Source organism: Salminus brasiliensis, chromosome 3 (genome assembly GCF_030463535.1).
Source record: "Salminus brasiliensis chromosome 3, fSalBra1.hap2, whole genome shotgun sequence".
Lineage (NCBI taxonomy): Eukaryota > Metazoa > Chordata > Actinopteri > Characiformes > Bryconidae > Salminus > Salminus brasiliensis.
The window spans coordinates 44466912-44489559 of record NC_132880.1 but is presented as its reverse complement, the minus strand read 5'-3'; the positions used below and the strand labels follow the sequence as shown (position 1 = coordinate 44489559).

General features: G+C 41.6%; 1 protein-coding gene across 3 annotated transcripts in view; it reads right to left on the bottom strand.

Annotated features, from left to right (window-relative positions):
- tnrc18 (trinucleotide repeat containing 18) overlaps positions 1 to 8305 on the bottom strand; it is a 78820-nt gene extending 70515 nt beyond the window's left edge. For 2 of the 3 annotated variants that reach the window (XM_072676349.1, XM_072676351.1), the window contains exons 1-2: positions 8096 to 8305; positions 6458 to 6797 (exon numbers count right to left, since the gene is read on the bottom strand). In XM_072676349.1, coding sequence (XP_072532450.1) covers positions 6458 to 6668 — 211 coding nt within the window. In that variant the 5' untranslated portion in view covers positions 6669 to 6797; positions 8096 to 8305. Of the gene's footprint in view, positions 1 to 6457; positions 6798 to 7462; positions 7975 to 8095 lie in introns of those variants that run through there. The other variant, XM_072676350.1, reaches the window with a different exon arrangement.
- Positions 8306 to 22648: the final 14343 nt, after the last annotated feature.

Genomic DNA, 22648 nt, shown 5'->3' with positions numbered 1-22648 from the left:
TCCAACAATCCATCTCTGCAATCATTTCAGTGCAAATTAAAGCAAGAGCGAGCCAAGGATCTTTAAAGACTGCAGAAATGCATTCAGCCTGAACAGAAAAGGATGATCATTATCTAAAAGAAAGAAGAGGGAAGAAGGGGAGGGGAAAAAAACAGGTCAAGAGAATTTGGTGAATCATTCTCTGAGGAGCAGAAAGCCAGATGAACTCCACGCCGTTTAATACGGTTTGACAGATTTTAAATTTGTATGCCCTCACTGTTACTCACTATTACACAATTTAAGGTTGTTCCCAGTCTGACTGAACTGCGCTGCAAAAGCTCTGGCTGACGGTGGATTCTCTAATACCATTAGGCCGGTTATGAAATCTTACAGCGGTCCACACAAAACGTTACAATCAAATAAAAAGGAGCTGGCCTCGGCACCTCGAGCAAAGTTCAACCGACTAATTGACCACGACTGGAAAGCGTTAATTACATAAGGTGCATAAAAAAAATTAATAAAAGATAAGGGCAAAAATCAATCCCAGCTTTATCCACCCACTGCAAACGGCAGAGCTCACCGTTTGCCAAGCTGAGTGCTTACATAACTAAAAACAACACAGTCTGTTAGCTAGTGACCAAGGTGACCACTGGTTACGGCTGAATACAGAGTGCCTCAAGGCCCAGGGCAAGACCGAAGATCGGTCCGTGATACAAATACATAAAATATACATTAAAAATAAACATTCACACACACACATACATACATACATACATACATACATATATATACACACACATACACACATACACACACACACAAACATCTGCTGCTCTTCGTTCAATTTAACCAGTCTAATTACACTGTTAAACTGAAACCTGCAGTAAGCACTAATAATAATAATAATAATAATAAATATCCGACATTCCTAATAATATTTTCGACATCACAATATCCAAATTTAATACTATCTGATAAAAAAAAAATAAGATATACAATTGAGATATATATATATATATATATATATATATATATATATATATGTATATATATAGTATAGCTTAGGAAGGTACTGTAGTCTTAGAAGGACACTGTAGTCTGTGGCAGTCATTTTACAGTCCTGACAACTTCCTAGTGGCTTAAAAAAAACAATAATAATAAAATAAAACCAGATGCTGAGAGCATGTATGGCGCCAAGCCACATAAAACACGAAAGTATGGAACAAAACATCGTTTTCATGCCTCTACAAATAAGCACATGACGAATTTAGAAAGCGGACGAGAGTGGCTGTACAACACAAACAGATAAACATACACCACTATTTGGCTTGGAGTCCGTTTCTAAGAGGTGCAGACAGGCCAGTTCAGGTGTTCTGGAGAAATGGTCAAAGCTAGGCTGAGGGGAAGGAAAGGGGGTGTTTGGAAGTTGGCTGGCAGAAGGCAGAAGATGCTCCAAGTCATGATTTTTATAAGCTTTGAGGTATGACTGGCAAGGGCTTGAGGCTCATCTTCACAGAATTCCTTCAGAACTCCATTTCAATTCAATGAAAAACATTCATCTGGGGCTGCAGATTCCCGTCTGAACGGTTTTGAAAGAAACAGCTCGTCTGTTGCCTAAAGGTTGCATGAGTTGGCTCTGGCTTTAAAAAAAAAAAACGTACAGCCATTTTTCAAACGGTGAGGACCTGCTGAAGAAGATATCAGTGTAACAAACTATATTGAGGTACCTCAGAATCTATTAGGGGCAAAAACAGACTGACGTTAACCCACATATATTGCATCTACAACGCCCTTGGACATTTTAGGGGTCTTGGTGGCCTCCCTCGCTGCTCTCCTTCTTGCACGGTCACTCGGTTTGTGAGGACAGTCTGCTCTAGGCAGATTTATACAAGGGCCATACTGCTTCCATCTCTTAATGATGGATTTAGCTGAACTCCAGGCGATGTTCAGTGACTCGAAAATATTTCTTGGATTCATCCCTTGACTTTTTCTTCTCAATAAGCTTTTCTCAGAGTTGCGTGGAGTGTTCTTTTGTCTTCAGGGGTGTATTTGCGCCAGGAATACTGATATACTACATTCACTGAGCACTGAGGTGATCTGCATTTTACAAACTGTAAGACTACTAGCCCCAATTGCCTGGAGCTTTGTTAAATTAGGGCAGTCGCTTTAAAAGCGGGCAAGTCCTTTATTTTACATCCTATTTCTCTATAATTGACACTGAGATTTTAAATAAAGTAAATAAAGTAAATTCTGGTTTTATAAAAAAATATATTGACTATGATTTCATTTATAAGAAGCAAGAAAAGCAGGTAAACACAAGTGAGTGAATGCTTTTTACACACTGTATACAAATCTACTGTTCAGAGGTTTTAGGCACATAAGCACTTTATTTAAAAGCATTTATCGCAGCAATAAAAGTTTTGTGCTGCAAAACCTCCATTACAATGGATGCAGAATTTCTTATTTGCTGGATGATCACTATAATTAATACTAGACTCCCATGAGTACAGCTTTAGAGATGTTTTACATGATGAACACAGTGACTTTTTATATAAAATGTTTAGTATTTATTCTAATATCTATCCTCACAGCCCAGATAAGCACTTTTGCACAGTAGTGCATGCCGGTGAATGTGAATTCAAGTACTTCAATCCATTGAAAAGTTTAGCCATGGTGCTTTGCTCACATGCCCTTCCACTCAGTCAGCATGTGACTTGGTTCAAGTCCAGCCCAGCCGAACGTTTCCCCGCCTGACACAGAGAGTGGGGTTCAAAGGGAGGCTTCTTTTACATCTACTCTAAAATCCACATTACAAAGCACCATTCGAACCCAATCCAAAAGTTAATTTCCCACAATTCGGCTCTACAAAAACTGCTATCTAACAACCTTCCTTTAACCCGTATGTTTATCAAGCTGCTTCATTTCATGGAAGAACAAAAATATATAAAAATAAAAAAAATAGAAATGCACTGGCTCTTGCCAACATGCCACTGAAATTACGTCTTTAATATAATAAGGGAGTCTGGTTCGAGAGAAAGACCAACAAAACGACGGGCCAAACCTGCTTTCCCTTTTGATGATTGAAATCTGGCTGTTGGAGAGATTAGTGCGAACATGGACCCACGGCTCAAGCCGTTCTCAGGAAACTGAGTCATTCTACAAACATATGATGCATTCGCTGCTCGCTGGATCTGTGCATGAAGACGATCTCAGTTAAATCCAATCCCATTTATGACAAAATGAGGCATGAAGGACAAACAGTCCTTCAGTGAAAGTGAGGAATGTGGTTGTGACCACTTTGGCGGAGTAGTCCTTAGAATAGTTCCCTTTTAAACTGGGAAGCTTTTGAGGGGGAAAAATGAACTGTGCTGAGAGGTTGCCCTTTGCACTGGAGATGTAATGGGGGAATGCTATTCTTGGACAACCAAAGAACAGCTAAGAAATTCAACTGCTCAAACGCTTGCTAAAGAACAGCCTAGAAAATATGTTTATGTATTTACACATAAAAAAATGACAGGAGAAGAGGGTAAAACCCTTTCTTAACTTTCAATGGGGGTCAATGTAAAAAGATTTGAGTGCTTTTACTGGCCTAATTATTGTAACATTTGGACAAATTCAAAAATAAATTGTCAAATTATGGAAATACCAAAATAAAATGTCAAAAAAAGGTTTTTGCATGACTGTGACATGCTTCTATAAATCTTTAATATAGAAATAAATTCTATAAATATATTATATACACCTCCAAAAATATATTTTAATTTTTTTACAAATTTCCTAGTCATTTCGGAGCATTTCTATTAGCCCATTCATCATGAAAACATTAAAAATAATGACAAAAGCTTTCTATATTTTTTCTTACTTTACTTTTCTTCTAAACAGTGCAAACCCACTACACCAACGCACAGGAGCAGCATACAAACGTGGAACCGTAAGACCACAAAACTGCCTCTCCCTCCTAAATACATACAAACAGTAACACACACCAATTTAAAAACCATACAAGTCATTAAAGCCCTGCAATACACAATCACTCCTATAAGTTAATCATTTAGAGTATGAAGGAACAGGCCACATTCACCGACAGGCCAGACCTTATCTTATCATTATGAACACAATCAATAGTATCGAACACATATTTTTAGGGGCAATCCACGACATCACTGTGCCATCACGGTTGTTTTTTTTTAGTTAATTAGTATCCACCAACTACAAATAGGAGCTTAGTTTAGGGCGGGTCACCTCGTGATCACATTATAAAGAAAAAGGGCTCGTGAGGACAAAACCTCTGGTCATCGCTAGAACGTGGTGAAGAAGAAATCAAGGGCAGCTCAAGTCTAAAAGTGAGCTTGTTCAGATTAGACTGAAGGTAAACAAACAGGTTAGAAGAAATGGAAAGACCTCTGAATCAGGTGTGTGAATAAACTCTATATAGGTGGAGAAAAACTCAGCTCTGTAATATGCTACTAGAGGTTTCCACCATCCTGAACTTGATGGAAAAAAGAAATACATCCCACACAAGTTCCCAATCTAAAAGTGATCAAACATGGGTGGAAAGTACAGTCTTAAAAATAATAACGGCGATATATAGGGTTGTTTAAGCACAGATATATATATATATATATATATATATATATATATATATATATATATATATATATATATATATATATATATATATATATAGTCAAAATGATGGAAGTTAAAACCCCCTTAACTGGTAATTAACTTTTACATAAAGTGAAGTTTCTTAGAAGTCCCTTAATTTAAGTTTATATCAGGAAAGCAGCAAAATAATAACGACAAAATCAATGTTCTTCATGTTTCCATTACAAACTTCAATATAGATTACAAAGCAAACACCAGTCCCTTATTGATTCGATCCTCCCCGTGTTTCTGAGCCAGTATTGGAGTTTTAGATCTGGAATAAAGTCGACATAAAAGTGTCCACCCATCTGTCTGAAGGCCCTACATAAACACAGACAGCTATAACAACTCAGATATACGATCAATTAAAAATTAAACAACAGTAAATCCAGCAAATCTGCTGTCACAGACCTTCCTTAACTCCACGCCCGACATTAATGCTTGCACCATAAACTAACTACAGATCATAATTTTTAAAATGAGTGAAAAATAAGAATATTCACACCACACAACTGAGAGAAATTAAAAGTTCGGGCTCGTTTGGGACAGTTTCACCCATCCGACCCTACACCTCGCTGGCCCGCGGCCACCGCAGGACCTATATTTCGAGTGTGTGGATTTTTCTTCCAGCAGATTATCCTCTCTACTCCACTCGGAATATTTTAGTCTACTTTTAACCGTATTTTGGGTGGCAATTCCTTGCCCTCCATGATACCAGGATAAAACCGAAGCGTGCATTTTTCTGCTTCGGACCAACTCCAGCTCCAAATGACGATTACCAACAAGTTCTCGCAGTCTTCTACAGCAGTAGATCACAGTGGTTTACACATACGTGACAAAAACAGCCGCATCTCATTACCGCATCAGTTCACAGCCTTGTCCAGGGACAGTCGTTCCAACTTAATTCCAGGATAAAAGGGCCTCGAAAATGTGGTGGTTCATCACCAAGATGATCGGCAGCACCATTCAAGCCAATTCTCGCGTTCTGTTGTAAGCACCTCAATGCAACGATCAGCAAAAGTGGGCGAGAGCTCGGCGTCGGAGCAGTAATTACAGTGCCGGTCCAAGACTGAGGAGAAGGGGGACTACAAATGGAAGTCATTTCAGCTGGATGGAGCTCGATTTCCACCGGGATCTTTCACAGACAACTTTAAATGAAAGAGTGGAGCTACGTTCAGCCACATCAGGGGGATCAAACTTCTGCATCCCCCCTATTACTATTACTAGTACTACACACTTCTGCATCAAGCACCATCCAGCAAGTCCATCAGCACCCACTGGCTCGGTCTGGGCACAGGCTGCTGCTCCTGCCCAGGCTGCTGCTGCTGGTGGTGGTGGAGCACTGGGGACGGCTCTGGGGACGGCTCTGGGGACGTACACTTGACAACTATGAGCCAGATCGCACTTAGGGCATAAAACAAGTCTTATCTGGGCTATTTTCCTGACAGTAGGGCTCCAGTAAGAGCTCCATGCTTTTGTAAACACAGCTGGAGTCGAAGCTACGTGGTAGAGATTACTACCAACATCGTGAAGCTATTTAGCCACACTATTTATTCACCCCTAAACAAGCCAAAGAGTGTCGAGAATTAGAAATTAGACTAACTAGCACAGAATTAAGCTTTTATAGCAGAAAAATACAGAATACAAGACAAGGGTACAATAACAAGGGTAGCCGCTTAGCTAGCTAACCCGAGCAGCGGCAGCGGCACCGTCCCCCAGCCTCCCGACTTCCCCCAGCTCCCAAGTTTCGCACAAAATGTTTATATTAAGCCATCTAGCTACAACATCCAGCACGAGTTAGCGAAATTACAGCGCTAGCTACTTTACTTACTGTGGTGAGACTGTATGTTAATGGCCGGTGAGAGGAATTTTCCCGAGTGCAGAGGCGCCGAGTGGCCCGCGCCCAAGTGGCCGGGGGACGGTGGCACTCTGCCGGGCGCAGCGGCCGCGCCGAGCCGGTGAGACTCCATCGCCAGTCCGGAGAGCAGCGGCGGAGGGACGTGAACAGACCTGGGGGGGCCGAAATCTCGGCCATCCATCATCCACAAAGGCCAAACTTGAGGATGGAAAAATGAAAACGGCTTGCTTGGCTATTCCGAAGGAGCCTGCGAAGGCTATAATGTCCCTAGATTCCAGGGCAAATCAGTGTCCGTATCCGGCATGGTGCCGACCTACGAAAACAAGAGGAGAGCATGAAGCACAGCGCATTAAATACTAAATATCAGTAAAAGTGCAGATATAAACAACACGGGACGCTTCTGAAACGCGCAATGACGCAGTTTGAATTAGAAATAATATTAATAATAATAAAAGTAATCCGCCTGAGAGCTTGAATTCGCCACATACGATTAAATTAAGCGAAGTGAAAGCAAAGCAGGGTGGTGTAAACTTTAGCTATGTAGATATCTGGATATCCTAGGATCAGCAGCTGGAGGTCTCCAACAGCACGGCTGCGCGCTACGCTCGGCCGCGGCAGCCGAGAAGGGACAGCCCGGCGCTCGCTTCCAGCTTTTAGGGGGCAGCGGAGCTCTCACTGCAGGGAGGGAAATAGCTGGTTTGCTTACAGCGTACGATTAAACTGAAAACTGAAAATTAATGTAAACAACGCTGTTATTAATAAAAAACACAGCTTATCCACGTAGTTCAACTAGTTATCTAGATAAAATAAATAAAATGCTGGTCATTGAAAATGAGCACATTTAATATGTAAAACTGCGTCCCGCTGCAATAAAGCCACTATTACATACACCCGAGTTCTCCAAACAAGCCAAAGTACTAATAAAAAGTAATAAAATTAAGGAAAAACGTAAAATAATACTGTTTTTAAACTTCTTACCCAGTTTTGTCGAAACCCCTCATTGTGTTTTTGCCTGCGATCACTAGATATCTTTATCTGGAGCTTTCGCAGCCCACCCGGGAGCTGCACGGCCACTACAGCCGTCCTCCCCGGACCCACGCTGCTGTTACCGGGGTTCACTATAGCACTGCTGTCGCTAGGCGCTCCCAAACCAGCGTTTCCCGTCAGTCAAGTTAGTTAACAACATTTATTAATAACACGCGGATCAACCCGATTTAGCACGATTTAGCACTTTAAACGAGACCCAGCTCGAAATAACACACACCCAGGACAGCGCAGACACGGGGCTCAGCCACGCTTTACGACGGCGGCAGCAGCAGCAGCGACGGCAGCAGCAGCAGCGACCTGCTCGACGGCCACGTTTCAAACTTTCAGCCTACGTGCTTCCATTTTCGGCAGCGAAACTTTTTATTTCTCCTTTTTCGCGGAAATAAGGCGCATTTACAGCTGTCTGGATTTCCTGGAGTATTTTTAGGACGGATTTGCACCTACAAAACACTTTTGGACCGCGATAAACCCGCCTTTTCGCCTCCCGGAGAAGCAGCAGCAGAGGACCGCATTCTTTCCCAGGAGCCTCTGCTGCTGCTCCTCCATAACAACAACCGGTCTTACTTGTAATGGCGACTCAGTTTACAAAATCCCGTTTCTTCCCCAAATCCGTCCGCAGGGTGGGATATCTCCTACACTCCATTTACAGACCATCCGTAGCAGCGCACGGGGATTGCTTTAGACAGGGGAAGGCCTCCAAACACTCTCGCTCACTCTCTCACTCTCGCTCGCGCTCGCTCGCGCACACGCACGCACGCACCACCGTAGCGCTCAGCAAACTCTCCTGCAATGAAACAAGCATTGTTTAACACGCCCCGCCCCCTCCGAACGCGAGCTGACGCGCCCCACAGCGCGGCCTCTGATTGGTCCGCCGCGCCGTCCGTCAGCCGCATGTAAACACTCTGGCTCCTCGCCAGCTCTATAAAACCAATTATGGAGCGAGGAGGCCGAGCGGTTTCAAGCCCCCCCTTCCTTCAAGACCTGAATGATCAAAACAAGCGGAGAATTTGTGGAGGGCAGTTTCAAGGCCGCTCCAGCTCTGCTGATTAAAATAGACGGATACGGGCTTGATTGTACCACAATGGACGCAGATTACGAGATTGCGGGCCCGATCGTGAAACCCTCGCTTATTCCGCGATTAGGTCGAACTGCTGCAGCACTGATTGAGTTTTGTTGGGCAGTTTTGCAGGTTTTTTTTTTTACAGTCAGTGTTTTGGGTTGTTGTTTTTAAGACCCTGTTTAAGGAACACAAGGGTGAGTGCATGACCTGTAGGCTCTGATTAAGGAGAAGGAATTAATGGAGTGGATGAGCTCGAGCTCGTTCTGTACGTCTTCATCTTTCCAGAGAGCCTTGGAGATTAGACAGATGGATAGTAGCAGGGTGTAGCATGGGTAAATGCACAGTGTAGAAGCATTAAAAACGGAAACATGGGCTATGGGGACATATATATATATATATATATATATATATATATATATATATATATATATGAGAGACTGGTGGTGTAGTGTGCAATATGGTGTGCATAGAGATGCAATTGCAATTATGGGGGGTGTAAAGTGACTTAAAATGCAATATAAGTCAGACTAATATAGCTAGTAAACAATGTAACAGTGCATGTATATATATATATATATATATATATATATATATATATATATATATATATATATGTATGTATGCTTATAGGAACATTATATAGTCACGTTTTGCTATTTTATCAGCATTAAATCTTTTAAAATAATATAATATGTATTTTTTTTTAATTCCCTGATTGTTTACATAAGACAAGTCTCCTATATAAGCTTATCCTCTGTGTTTATGGTGAGTTTTCTCTTTTTTTTTTTTTTTTGGCTTTATAAAAACAGCCCAAATCATGTCTGAGTAGCTGTTCATCGTGTTAGGACAGGAAGAAAATGTTGATTTCCCCAAAAAAAAGGGGAGAAAAGAAAGTGGTGCGGTTTCAAACTACCCCCTGTCGCGCCCCGGCGAGGCGGTTTCAAGGCATCCTCTCTCCAGAGCAGAGCACGAGCAGGGGAGCCGGCGAGATCGTCGCTGGAGCCGAGAGCGAGTTCTTCACATCCAGGGAAGCTCCTGCGCCTTTCTTCTGCTTTTTATTCATGTTAATATTATTGCTGCTTGTAAGTAAAGGGAGGAATGCCAACAGCGTCGGCTGTGGATGGTTTTGCCCTCGCCAGGACCGCTGGAACAGTAAGATCTGCTGAAGCTCGACCCTGCAGACTTCGAGGCTTAGATTAAACTGGGACGGCAGCCCACAGCAATCTTCACTTTCTGTAATGTTAGGACTGCTTTTCCCCTTTTCGTTAATGCTAAAAACCCTAAATAAGCGAGTCAGGTTGGCTGGTTTTGCTGTTTAACACTTTCTCAGACTGGCGCCTTTGTTCCCCAGCCTGGACGCTTTCCTCGGGATCTCTAACGCTCGCGCTTTCAGCTATTGTTCACGGTGACAATCACTGCAGTTGTTCAGGTGGGTGATCAACGCGTTTTATGCAAATAAACCTTACCAACATATTCCAGCCTTTGTTGTTGTCTGTTTCAATTGTTAATGCTGCTTGGCCCTGGGCTGTGAATTTGCATAAAATACAAGTAAAAGCTTTAAACACAGCTATGTGGACCACTGTCCGAGCCCAGCTTGTGTGGTAGGAGAAGATTTGTGCAGAGAAAAATCTTTTTCAGTCTTTACAGACAACCTAGTATCAATAATTCAGCATTAAGACACTTAATCAGTGGAAAAAGTTGGATGGATACTGTATTATTATTATTATTTTAATTAATAAGGGGATTTGGGGCTAAATAATATATATAGAAATAATCTACCCTATATATCAGCCCTGTATATGAGAGGATAAACCTACTCAAAGCTGATAGGCAAGCTATGTAGACCACTGTCCAGCCTAGCCTGTGTTTTAGGTGGAAGTTTGTGCAGAGAAAACCAAATTATCAGTCTTTACAGACAACCTAGTATCAATAATTCAGCATTAAGACGCTTAATCAGTGGAAAAAGCTGGATGGATACTGTATTATTATTACTTTTTTAATTAATAAGGCAATTTGGGGCTACAAATATATATAGAAATAATCAACCCTATATATCAGCCCTGTATATGAGAGGATAAACCTACTCAAAGCTGATAGGCAAGGCTTCATGGCTCTAAACCAGCTGAGATGAGGTGTTTCACAAAGCTATGTAGACCACTGTCCAAGATCAGCCTGTGTTTAAGTTGTGCAGAGAAAACACGTTTTTTCAGTCTTTACAGACAACCTAGTATCAATAATTCAGCATTAAGACGCTTAATCCGTGGAAAAAGGTGGATGGATACTGCATTATTATAATTTTTTTAATTATTTTGGGCTACAAATATATATAGAAATAATCTACCCTATCTTTCAGCCCTGTATATGAGAGGATAAACCTACTCAAAGCTGATAGGCAAGCTATGTAGACCACTGTCCAGCCTAGCCTGTGTTTTAGGTGGAAGTTTGTGCAGAGAAAACCAAATTATCAGTCTTTACAGACAACCTAGTATCAATAATTCAGCATTTAGACGCTTAATCAGTGGAAAAAGCTGGATGGATACTGTATTATTATTATTTTTTTAAATAATAAGGGAATTTCGGGCTTAATAATATATAGAAATAATCTACCCTATCTTTCAGCCCTGTATATGAGAGGATAAACCTACTCAAAGCTGATAGGCAAGCTATGTAGACCACTGTCCAGCCTAGCCTGTGTTTTAGGTGGAAGTTTGTGCAGAGAAATCCATTTTTTCAGTCAATAATTTAGCATTAAGACACTTCATCAGTGGAAAAAGCTGGATGGAGAACTGTATTATGTTTAAATGGACCACATATTTGCATAGTCTGACCTTAAAGGAAAAAAATAAGGGTTGTTAAACCTACAGGAGTCTCAAATATCATTCATCTGCACTGAAAATAGACAGAATAAAAAGTAGAAATTAAGGGGAAAGGTCAAGGTAGTTTAAGGACGGATAGGCTTCGCTCCATGACCTCTGTAAACCAGCTGATCTGAGGTGTTTCATGAAGTATGCTTCTGATCCTTCATGTCTGATGAAGGCATGCTCCTTCCGTTCTTCTCTGTAGACTAACTTTAATTCATGAGCTGTTTAAGGTGGCTAAATTTATATCTGTGTCATATCTGGGTGTGAAAATGGCAGAGGAAATATAGGCTAATTTGTTATGAGCGACTATCTGTGGAGTACATTTAATTTGAGTTGTTTTTAATCTACAAGGGTCTGTTTTTTAATCTATAAATGCTTGAATAGTGATGAATTTGCTTTAAAAAGCTGCTCAGGCTCAAACTTAAGGCCTCAGATGTGCAGAAACTGAAATTGTAACCTTTCACTGAATAAAAAAAGGGGGTAAAACTGTGTCCAAGTATTTTGTAGCCATTCAGCTGAGGTGATTATTTTCCCTCACGGTGGGAAGTGCTGCTCAACGCGTAGTCGAAGGCCGTTCAGGAAACAAGCTGGAGCGGTTTTATAACTTCAGTGCTTTAAAAGTGTGACCAGGCGCCTGTTAGAAAATGAAGCACATTCAGATTCGATTCAGATCAAATGAAAATACCCTGTTTGGGACCCGAATATGGACCTTCAGACGACACCTCAAACTGGAACATGCATAGCGTTTAATAAAACTCCACGAGCTGAATATTTGCATAGGTGTACCATTCTTACAGCCATGCCTTAAAAGAACCACAGCAGCTGGTCCCACAATGAGCTCTGTTTGTAACGGAGATTATGGAGTGAGTGTAAAGAATCAAGTGATTTTGTATATTTAATTATTTAATCTTCTCTCTACTACACTAATGACTCCTAATGCAACCAAAAGTGAGTCTTCTATGGTATCACTCAGAACCAGGACCTGTTTCTTTTTAACCGCCTTTATTTTTAAAAGTGTACGATCACAGACTGTTCGCCAAAATGTCGTTGAGCTTTTACACTAAACAGCTTGAAATTGAAAAAATTGACACAGCAAAGATCATTCACAGGCAGCTGCAGCACCCCCCCCCCCCCCCTTTATATAATTTTAGTGTATTTTCAGTGACACTATCAAAAATACAAGACTCTAAAATCACAGTCCTCTCTTACCCGCGGGTGCGGAGCGTTCAGGATTCAGACTGGCAGCTGGTCGGAGAGAATGAAGCAGATTTTGGTTGGAAATTAGGCAATTTTCCCTTTAGTCACAGATGGTCATCTTTCAATCCCTGTGATCCTTATTTGATCTGGACTCGATACGTGCCCTCACGGTCTACCTCAGATACGAGCCAACTTCTACCTCCCTGTGTGGCTGTAGTGGTTCAAGGAGTACTCGATAAGCAGATTCTAGAAAATGCAAAGGCTGGTCAGCATTATATTTAACGCACTGTTGCAAAAATTGCAGGACTGTAACTTTGGATATCATGTAGCTGGGCCTGAAATGCGGCCTGAAAAATGCACTGGTTTTAGTTTCCCCAGGAATTAGGGTTTTCTGGAAGTCGGTTCATGAGTGTGCAGTGGTGGGGACGGTGGTTACTGAAGGAAAAGCGAAAAAGCACAACCTATTAAATGTATGGAGCTGCACAGACCCGAAAGTATGCCTTCCAGTAGATGCTGGTTGTGTAGGCCGAGTCTTGACAGTTTTGATAGGGTGTCTGTTTTCTGTCTGCTTGACTCTGGCAGTACTGTGGACTGGACAGTGAAAGCCATGGAAATGGGTTTTGTGCGCATTGGAACAGCTGACATGTTTTATCTAGGCATGCAACAAAAAAAAGAAGAAAATGCCCACCAAGATCCTTTTAAAATCGCGGCGGAAACGTGGCAAATGCTCGAACATTTCTGAATAGTTCTATTTGGCAGGAGAGCGCACCATGGATATGAGGCGGGTATGGGTGCCTTGGGAAAAGTCAGGGTAGAGAGATGTTTTTGCAGGCTTAAACAAGCTTTACAAATGTCTGGTAGAGAAAATACCCCGTAATCATGGGGGAAATGAGTTACTGCATGACATTTTGGTTTCCTGAAACAATACACATTCTGTCACTGCTCACTCGACTCCCCCTACCCCCCTACCCCCCCTCCCCACACACACATACCCCCAAACCCTGAACTCTTGACTGTAGCGCACCGTGGAAAGTTAACAGCTGCGACGCCGAAAGCTGAGCGCTTGCCATTGTATAACTTAAGTTACCCTGTAAATAAAACTCCACCATCCTACCGAAGAACCAGTGCAGGGGAAAAAAACACACACACACACTACGACCTAACTGGAGATGTCCAGATGGTGTCGGAACAAAGTTGCTGACGTAGTGCAGAATTATGGGCGTTCTTAAAATACCTATAGAAAGGGATGTGAGAGTTAGAAGGAAAAAGAGAGAAACACTAGTGTCAGGGTTGTGAAAGCAGAAGAGGAAATGTGCCTGGTTTTAATCTGAGTGATACTGTGCGAAGTCCTGTACAGGCTACGTTATTATAAACCCAGTCACGGACGATGCAATTCAAACCATATTCAGAGTGTCAGCAGATAAAAAAAACAGGTGTAGGCGGAAGAAGGATGTCTGATGTAATGGTGTGTCAGACCTTCCTGGCCAAACACACTGTATAACACTATATAACCATATTTAATACAGAGTGGTTCTCCACATGCTGTCAACTCAGAGTAAATGTGTAGATGCGTACATTATACTAATCAAATCAGAGTGTTTATTGGTCACATACCAATAATAGCTAGGAAATGCTTTGATGACTGACTGATCATTTGAAAACTAAGATAAAAGACCAGATGCAAAATAGAAATGGTTAAAATAAGAAATATAATATATAGGAGTAGGGCTGCAGAATATTGAGACAAAACTGACACTGTAATATTTTCTTCAGCAATATATAAAAAAACCCAGACATTTTTAGCAGAAAAGAACTAATCTGGTATCTACACTACGTGTCCAAATGTTTGCGGACACCCCCTCTAATCTATAAGTGTATTCAGCTGTATTAACCCATTAAAAAGCCTACGGTCCATCAGCGGGCCGAAAATGTTAATACAAACCTCTATTACAAAGGAAAAGCCCCACGGGAGTCCCTGTAGTTACTAGGTAATATGTCTTAGTGTGTGATAGGCCTTGGAGTGTTAAGGGGTTAAGTGGCACCCATTGCTGACAAATATGTGCAGTTGCACAGCTTGTCTAGTCCTTGTAGAGAAGTACTGAATAGAATATGACTAAACAAGAACCTATTGGCACCATGCTGCCTAATGCCAGGCGTGGGCCAGAGGGGTATAAATCCCCCAGCATTGGAACTCTGGTTTCTCTCTGGAATGATGGGTGGGGCTCCATTCAATACTTTTGGGATAAGCTGGGGAGTTGGGGATGAAGTGGGGTGATGATCATCCAATGCTCTTACCCCTGTATGCAATCAAATTGTATAGCTATGCTCCAAAATCTAACAGAAAGCCTTTCCTGGACAGTAGAGACAGTTACTCCAACAAAAGCAAGTGGAACTTTTTTAATACCCTAAATTTAGGATGAAACAGGTGTCCCAATACTTTTGTAAGCATATGTCTTGGAGATTGAGAACAGTGCAAATTTTCATTTTGTATCAAGCAGCTAAAAAAGGTTGTAGCATGATGTGTTTGATTTAATTAGCCTATTTTACATGGACACATCGCAATGGGGGGTGTCGAATGCAAGAGAAGAATGAGGATATGGTGAGATGTTGAGTGTAAGGTGCAGAAATTCAAAAATGTGCCGACATGTAGGTGCAGTCCAATGTTGTGCAACAAGCAGGAGATAATAAACAGTCATAACACAGTAATGCCAATATGACTCACCGTTTATTACTATGTACATGTGCATTTAAGTAGACATCCTGTTCTGTGTACAGGATATGTGTAGAAATAGGCCCGTCTACTGTCCTGGCTGAGGGCCCTGATAGCCTGCAGGAAGAAGCTCCTCCTCATTCTCTCTGTGTTAACCTTTAGGTAACAGATAATGACTCATTTAGCAGAGTTATTAGTCAGTCACACAGCTCAGTGTTCACTCTGCTATTGGCCCTTGAACATGCCCAGAACACATTGCAGTGAAAATTACACATATGCACACATATCCTGTGTGCAGGCACTAAGAGCCCTTGAGTCGGACCTCCCCACCATAATTGCAATGCTGAAAAATGCATACCAACTCAAATATCTGAACTATGATGTAGTCTTTTGCTGGATCCCAGATCCCAGGCCACTGCAGTCTTCTTGGCAATGAAAGCGCAGACCAGCCAGCAAAGACAGCCACTGGGATGATGGCTACTGTCTGCAAGACCCCAGCAACCGATGCTAAGCCAGCCTTGACAGGCAAACCCAGTATAAGTAGTTGAATGACGACCAAATTTAAAAATAGATGGGACCTGGTCACATTTACTAGACCCTGCATTGGACATACGGAGTTAACACACTCCCCTCTATTAAGGGGCGAGGGTTCCCCACACTTCACCCTTCATCCAAACCAAAGCTGGAACAATAATCAAGTTCCTGTCAATTGCAGGACGTCCATGTCAGGAAAATGACCTATGATTGACCTACCATTAACTAACTAACTAGTCAGTTATCTCTTAGTGATGGCACTGCTGGAACAGTGTAATACCTTGCTTCTCCAATTTTGGTGGAAAGCTACCAAAAAGTACAGCACCAACCAGTGCAGTGATGAGTAGCGTCCACTAAAGGTTGGTGCCTCGTGTTTTCCTAAGAAATTCTCAAATATTCGTCTTAAAATCCCCAATTAAACACATCTGATTCTAGCCTTGACATTTAAGCAGCTGGACAAAGGTATTGTCTACATCCCGGCCTTGTGTTTACTTCAGTGGAAAGTTGCTACCATTCCAGGAGTGGCCTGACCTTCCTTTGCGAAAGTATGACAAGTCAAGGAGAAGCCCGAACACCTGCATCTGCCCAGCAACCTCTCTTTGCTTACTATGCATGTGGGCAAGAAAGCACAGTGCTTTGGACTCTGTCCAGAAGTGAGGCTTTTGTTCCCCATCAGCAACAGCGAGGCTTGTTAACCTGTATGTTCAGCTTTCTGTCAAGGACGAAATAAAATGCTCACAGTGGACCGGCTTTGTGGGAAGTTCTACCTTTTAGTCATCACTTCAAGGAGAGTGTAAAGCGGGTTTTCCCCTTATGAATGCAGAATGCAGCGACACGCATTGCTTACAGTAACAATAGGCTTGTCATGTATTTGAACTAGTGTGTACGTGACTGGTCGTCTTAACCACACACGCTTCTGTAGATGTTATCAGCCTTTCTTAATGTCAGTTGAAATTTGAAGCTTCATATACACTAAAAATACAAATGTTTGTGGACACCCCTTCTAATAATGCATTCAGCTCATTTATGTTGCACCCATTTCTGTCACAGGTGTGCAAATACGACACACACATACACAGCTTGTCTCGTCCTTGTAGATTGCCAATAGAATAGGAATACCTGGAGCAGATAAACATGAACCTATTGGCACCATGCTGCCTAATTCCAGGCTTGGGGTGGGAGGGGTGTAAAGCCCCCCAGCATTGAGCTGTGGAGCAGTGGAGGAACTGTGTTCTCTGGAGTGATGGATGGTGGTGCTCCATTCAATACTTTTGGGATATGTTAAGGGTTTGGGGATAAGGAGGGGTGGTGAGCATCCAATATCTTGATCTCACTAACGCTCTTGTCGCAGAATGCTATCAAATTCTCACAGCAATGCTAGTAGAACCTAGTAGGACCTTCCCTAAACAGTAGATATGGGTACTCCAACAAAAGCAGGCTGAACTCAGAAGGGAAGGGAGGCGCTGCGTTCATGTTATCTACAGTCACTGTCCTAACCTTTAACATTAAGTCCTCTGTAGCCTAAAAAGAGACACTTTGAGACATTTTGTCAGGACATGATCAGGCTGCAGCTTCATACAAAGGAAATTGGATAAAAAAAGCTAAACGTGTCAATGCAAATATTCATGCTGTTGTTTTTGTCAGATTTATTTGTATAGCGCTTTTTACAACTGTTAATAATAATTAGTAATTAATAAAAGACAGAGACAAAAAAAGAAATAACGTAAGACATGAAGGATCAAAGACCCCCAGTGAGCCCCAACGGCGACAGTGGCAAGGAAAAACTCCCTCGGAGCTGGAGGAAGAAACTTTGGGAGGAACCAAGACTCACAAGGGGGACCGGACGCATCCTCCTCTGGTCAGAACTATTTATTAATTATTGATAAAAATGTCCAAACCAGATACAACAGATAGTTTATAATGGTGATATTAATAGAGGCAGAACGTTGGCTTGGCTAAAACGTTGCCAAACATTGAATCTGACAGTTGTTCTTTACATTGTGTCCAAATTTCATGAAGAATGGGCCAATAGAAATGCTTGAAAATGACCAAGAATAACATATTTATACATTGACTTCCATTAATAGTAAAAAAAATTATCTCCATTTTGGAGATATAAGGTTTTTGTGTGACATAAACAATATTTTGAGACACATGGAAAAGCTGGTCTTGGGTGGTTGATGGTAAACTCAGTTAGTTGGGTCCTCTGTCAGCTTAATGGGAAAAAAACCCCTGAGAATGTGAATACCATCACCGGTGCCTCGGAGAGCCCTCGTCTGGAATGAGATGTTTGTAAATGTAGCTTTTTGTCTTCAGTCAATCCAAATCCACGATAAGCAACTGTTTCCTACGAGTGCCATCCACAAGTCACAACATCCTCTTAAAATCGATAGAATTTTTCTGATTTAGAGCTTTCCCCCCCCTGTGGCTGTTATTCCAATCATATGAATCCTTCACGCCAATCCCAGGGGTAAGATGTAATCTGCTTTACTGCCTTCTCTGCGCTTTATGGAGACAAAACTGCACTGCCTGGGCCACAGAAATGCCTTCCAATGTGTGTTGGAAGTCAAACTGCATGTTCTGAGATCTTTTTTTTTTCTTTTTTTTGAAACCGAAGCCAACACCGCCCTCACCGCCTTCACCCCCCCCCCTCCCCCACGCCCCCTTTCCCTAAACAGGGGACAAATCATCTTGTCTCTTGAACGCCGTCCACCTTTTATGTGCAGCACTTAAGTGAAGTAGCAGCCGTGGGATAGAGAATTTATTGAACTTTTCACTCCCCCCCACCCCATCCCGTCGTCTCGGAGGGATCCTTGGTGGAGTCCCCGGGGGACTCTGACTCGCTGCCCTTCACTGCCTTCAGTCTTGCGGCCACTGACAGCTCTGCACTTGACAGGCGGGCCAGACAAGCTGCCACCCAGCACAGGGCCCCTCCCAGGAAGACCGGTCCTGCTGGGGTTTAATCTCAGCGTGGCGGCCCGTCCTCCCTGACAGATTTTAATTCTCTCCGGGCCCCATTCATCATGCACTGTCTGTCACGGGCCTTTAATCAAACGTACCGCGGGATATTCACATCTCGGCCAAACTGTCCCGGGCCACTTTACACCGGCACAAATATTCATGGTTATTTTATTCATGAGTTTGTTTGCCTTTTATGTTATGTTGTCCCGGCCTGCGTTGGGCCTGCCTGTGATTGACAAGCGGGTGGCATCCAGACTACACCATGCGGTGCAGTTCTTTCTGTGACGAGAAGATTATGGATCAAGATTATGGTAAAATGACAGTGGGAATATCGCAGTTTTGTGGAACGCTCCACTTCCTTTGATGTAAAGCAAAAGGAATTATTAAATCTTTTCAAAACAAATCAATGCTCACCAGCCGCGAATCCGCTCCCAGCTATTCTGGCAACAATGAGAACAGAGAAAAGACATTTAATCGGAAAAGCAAACAATGCAAAACCGCCAACACGGAAAGTGGGAAGCTGCACTGCATCTACGCTGAAACACAGCCATATTAAAGAGTCTTTTAATGAGCAGCACATTTCCACAGCACAATAGAAGTGCGGTAATCCTCATAAACTCTTAGTTCAAAATAATTCCTCATCCAGCAATGTTGTTTTTTCCCCCTAGTCAGAATTTCTGAGCATTAATCCACTTTTTAATACAGCAAATCCATTTGTAAAACCTTTAATCTGACTCTTTTTTTGTGGAATAAGACTTTTGCTGTGGCTTAAATTTACAGTAGAACCCAATAAAGGTCTTAACATGGGGCTCGCATGCGCGCTGCACAAGAAAGCCTTCAGAAAATCAAACTGATTTCACTGAGAAATGAAACACAGTTGAAGTAAGAGGTCCGCTGGACGGGCCGCTTGTGTGGGGAGGTGTGGGGGGTGTTTCATGTTTTAATTATCTCTGGCTTCATGAGAAACCCGAGGCTCATCTCAGTGCTGGAGTGTGTTTCAAAACTTCACCTCACGGTTCAGATGGCATTGCTGCAGAAATCTGAGTGGATTCTTTCCTGAAACTGTAGACTCTTTATCTCGGCCTGTGAGGCAGTGTTACCGAGTGAAGTCACTGATTTCACAGATGTTATTTTGAGAGCAAATAGTCACTGTTAACATCATCGCTTTAGCTGACTGGATTTCTCTGGTGCATTTGCACCATTTGAAAAGAAAGGAAGCTGTACAGCCTGTGTGTGTGTGTGTGTGTGTGTGTGTGTGTGTGTGATGAATGGACCAACAGAAATAATCCAGATTCTTAGTGATGTGGCCATATATGCACACATATCATAAAGGATAAACAATTTATGTATATGTATGTATTACATATACACATGCACTATATATTGTGCACATATGTAATGTATATTGTCATATACTGTGACATATGAAGAATATATGACATACATGTACATATGTAATTGAGATATATGCACTAAACACAAGTAAATATCAATTATATATCATAAAGGATAAATATATTATTGAATACTTTATATATATATACAGTATGTATAATGTACATACATACAGTATATATATATATATATATATATATATATATATATATATATATATATATATATATATGCACTAATGTAATAATGTGCACATTATTAGAGGTGCAAATATAAGCAAATATCAATTATGCATGAATAATATTGCTGTCCCACATTTCGCTTTTTTTTTAAATCTGTGCCAAAATGTGATGGACCAATAGAAAAGCTCCAAAATTACTTGGAAAAAATCTTTTTACATTGACATCTTTCCCTCTCATGTAAAGTTGCCATTTTGCACATCTAATGTTTATGTGTGACAGTAATGATTTTCTATCAAATATGAGTGCATATGTTGATTTGTGACTGAAATATGGCCAAATTAAAAGTTTGTATGTCATGTATATTTAACTTTTTCACTTTATGATGTAATGTGAATCTGGCAGTTGTTCTAAAATGAATAATATCAGTTTTGTTATATTGCAACTAATACAAACTTTAAAAGCTGCTTATCTGTAAAAGTGTATTTCCTCAGTAAAACACTGATATTAGAATAAACACTAATAATAACACTCCTACAGAAAGTGGTGGTGGAGGTTCTCCATCACTGTGTTCATCATTAGAACATCTCCAAAGTTCTCCTCATGGAGTCTAGTGTTATTTAGAGTTCTCCACAGATCAACACCTGGTTTGGTGGTAAATCAGGGCTTAATGATGGTAAATCAGGTGAGCTGCTGCTGCTGCTGCTGCTGATGATGATGATAATGATGATGGAATTGAACACATCCTCACTGTTGTGTCAGAATTACATGGCGAATGGATCAATAGAAATGCTCCAAACTGACTTGGAATAAAATCTTTTTACATTGACTTGTATTGGAAGTGAAGAAGGTTTTTCCTTCTCTTTTAAAATTGTAATTTTGGAGACACATGATTTTGTGTGGCAGCAACAATATGTTGGATTTAGGGGATATAGACTGTATATGTTTCATATACTGTAATATATGTTGCATATTTAAATCTAAATATTGATATAGTATACTAGCAGAGGTGTCATGTAATGAAGTACACATACTTGGTTATCTTACTTAAGTAGAAATGTTGTTATCTAAACTTTAATTATTTATTTTTCAGCCGATTTTTTACTTCCACTCCGATTATCTGAACTTTCTACTCCTTACATAAAAAAATAAGTTTGTTTTAATCACTCCATCCAGAAACCTACCATTTATACCATTCTGACTCCCTACTGGTTTGTAAGTGATCCATCGCATCTGCACACGTCCCGTCACTCTCCAGCGAGCACACAGCAGACGTCTGTAGTCTAGTATGAAGACTGTGTCCGTGGCAGAGACTCATAGAACTGCAGTGAAACGCCCCGACTAAGCCCCACATTTCCATTCCAATAAAGCTTATTGATCACACGCCTCTGAAGTTTGACTTTCTGCAGCGTTACAAAACTTCTAGACAACGACTCCTCATATTTTCCTCCATGAAGCTCATGTTAATGCTCAGTAGAGCACAGAGACGCTCCTTTAATAGAGCTGATATTACTGAAATGCTTCATTTTCAATGGGCAGATCTGCAGCTGAAACAGGAGCCTAATGCAGCCCAACATTTTTAACATCAACATTTTAACAGAACATTCTCCTCATTATGACTTTTAGAGAAATGGGGTTTTTAGGGGAGGGGGGGGGGGGGGGTAGTGCACTATAGACCCCTGTGGTGCGGCCTAAGCTTTCGGCCTTTGTTTTCCTTCCATTACTTTTACTTTTCTACTTGAAGTCGTTCTGAAACCAGTGCTTTTACACTTTTACTGGAGTAAAAAGATTAAGTTGATACTTCAGCTTCTATAGAAGTCTTTTAAACCCTAGTATCTCCACTCACTTCTACCTGAATAATGAATATGAATACTTTTAAGATGCCATATGGATACACAGCACCGAAAAGGGTTTGACTATAGAGTACTACTTCAGAGGTGAGGTCTTGTTCCAGCAGCAGCTCGCTCTAAGTGAAAAATGTCTGTTCCAAGTGTTTGAGGCCTCCGTGCCAGCTCCACAAACAGCCCTTCAGGGAGAGACCCTGCTCTGTTCCAATCAGCAGACTATTCCTGTCTTTAAAAAGCTGCAGCTCAGAAGCAGGTTACACACAGACAGCCGTATCAGCAGGCCTGCCCTGTCGTCCTGCGTGACTGACCTCCAGAGACGCTCTCTCACCCCCCCAACCCCCCACCCCCCCGACTCCTGGTCATCAAGTGTCAT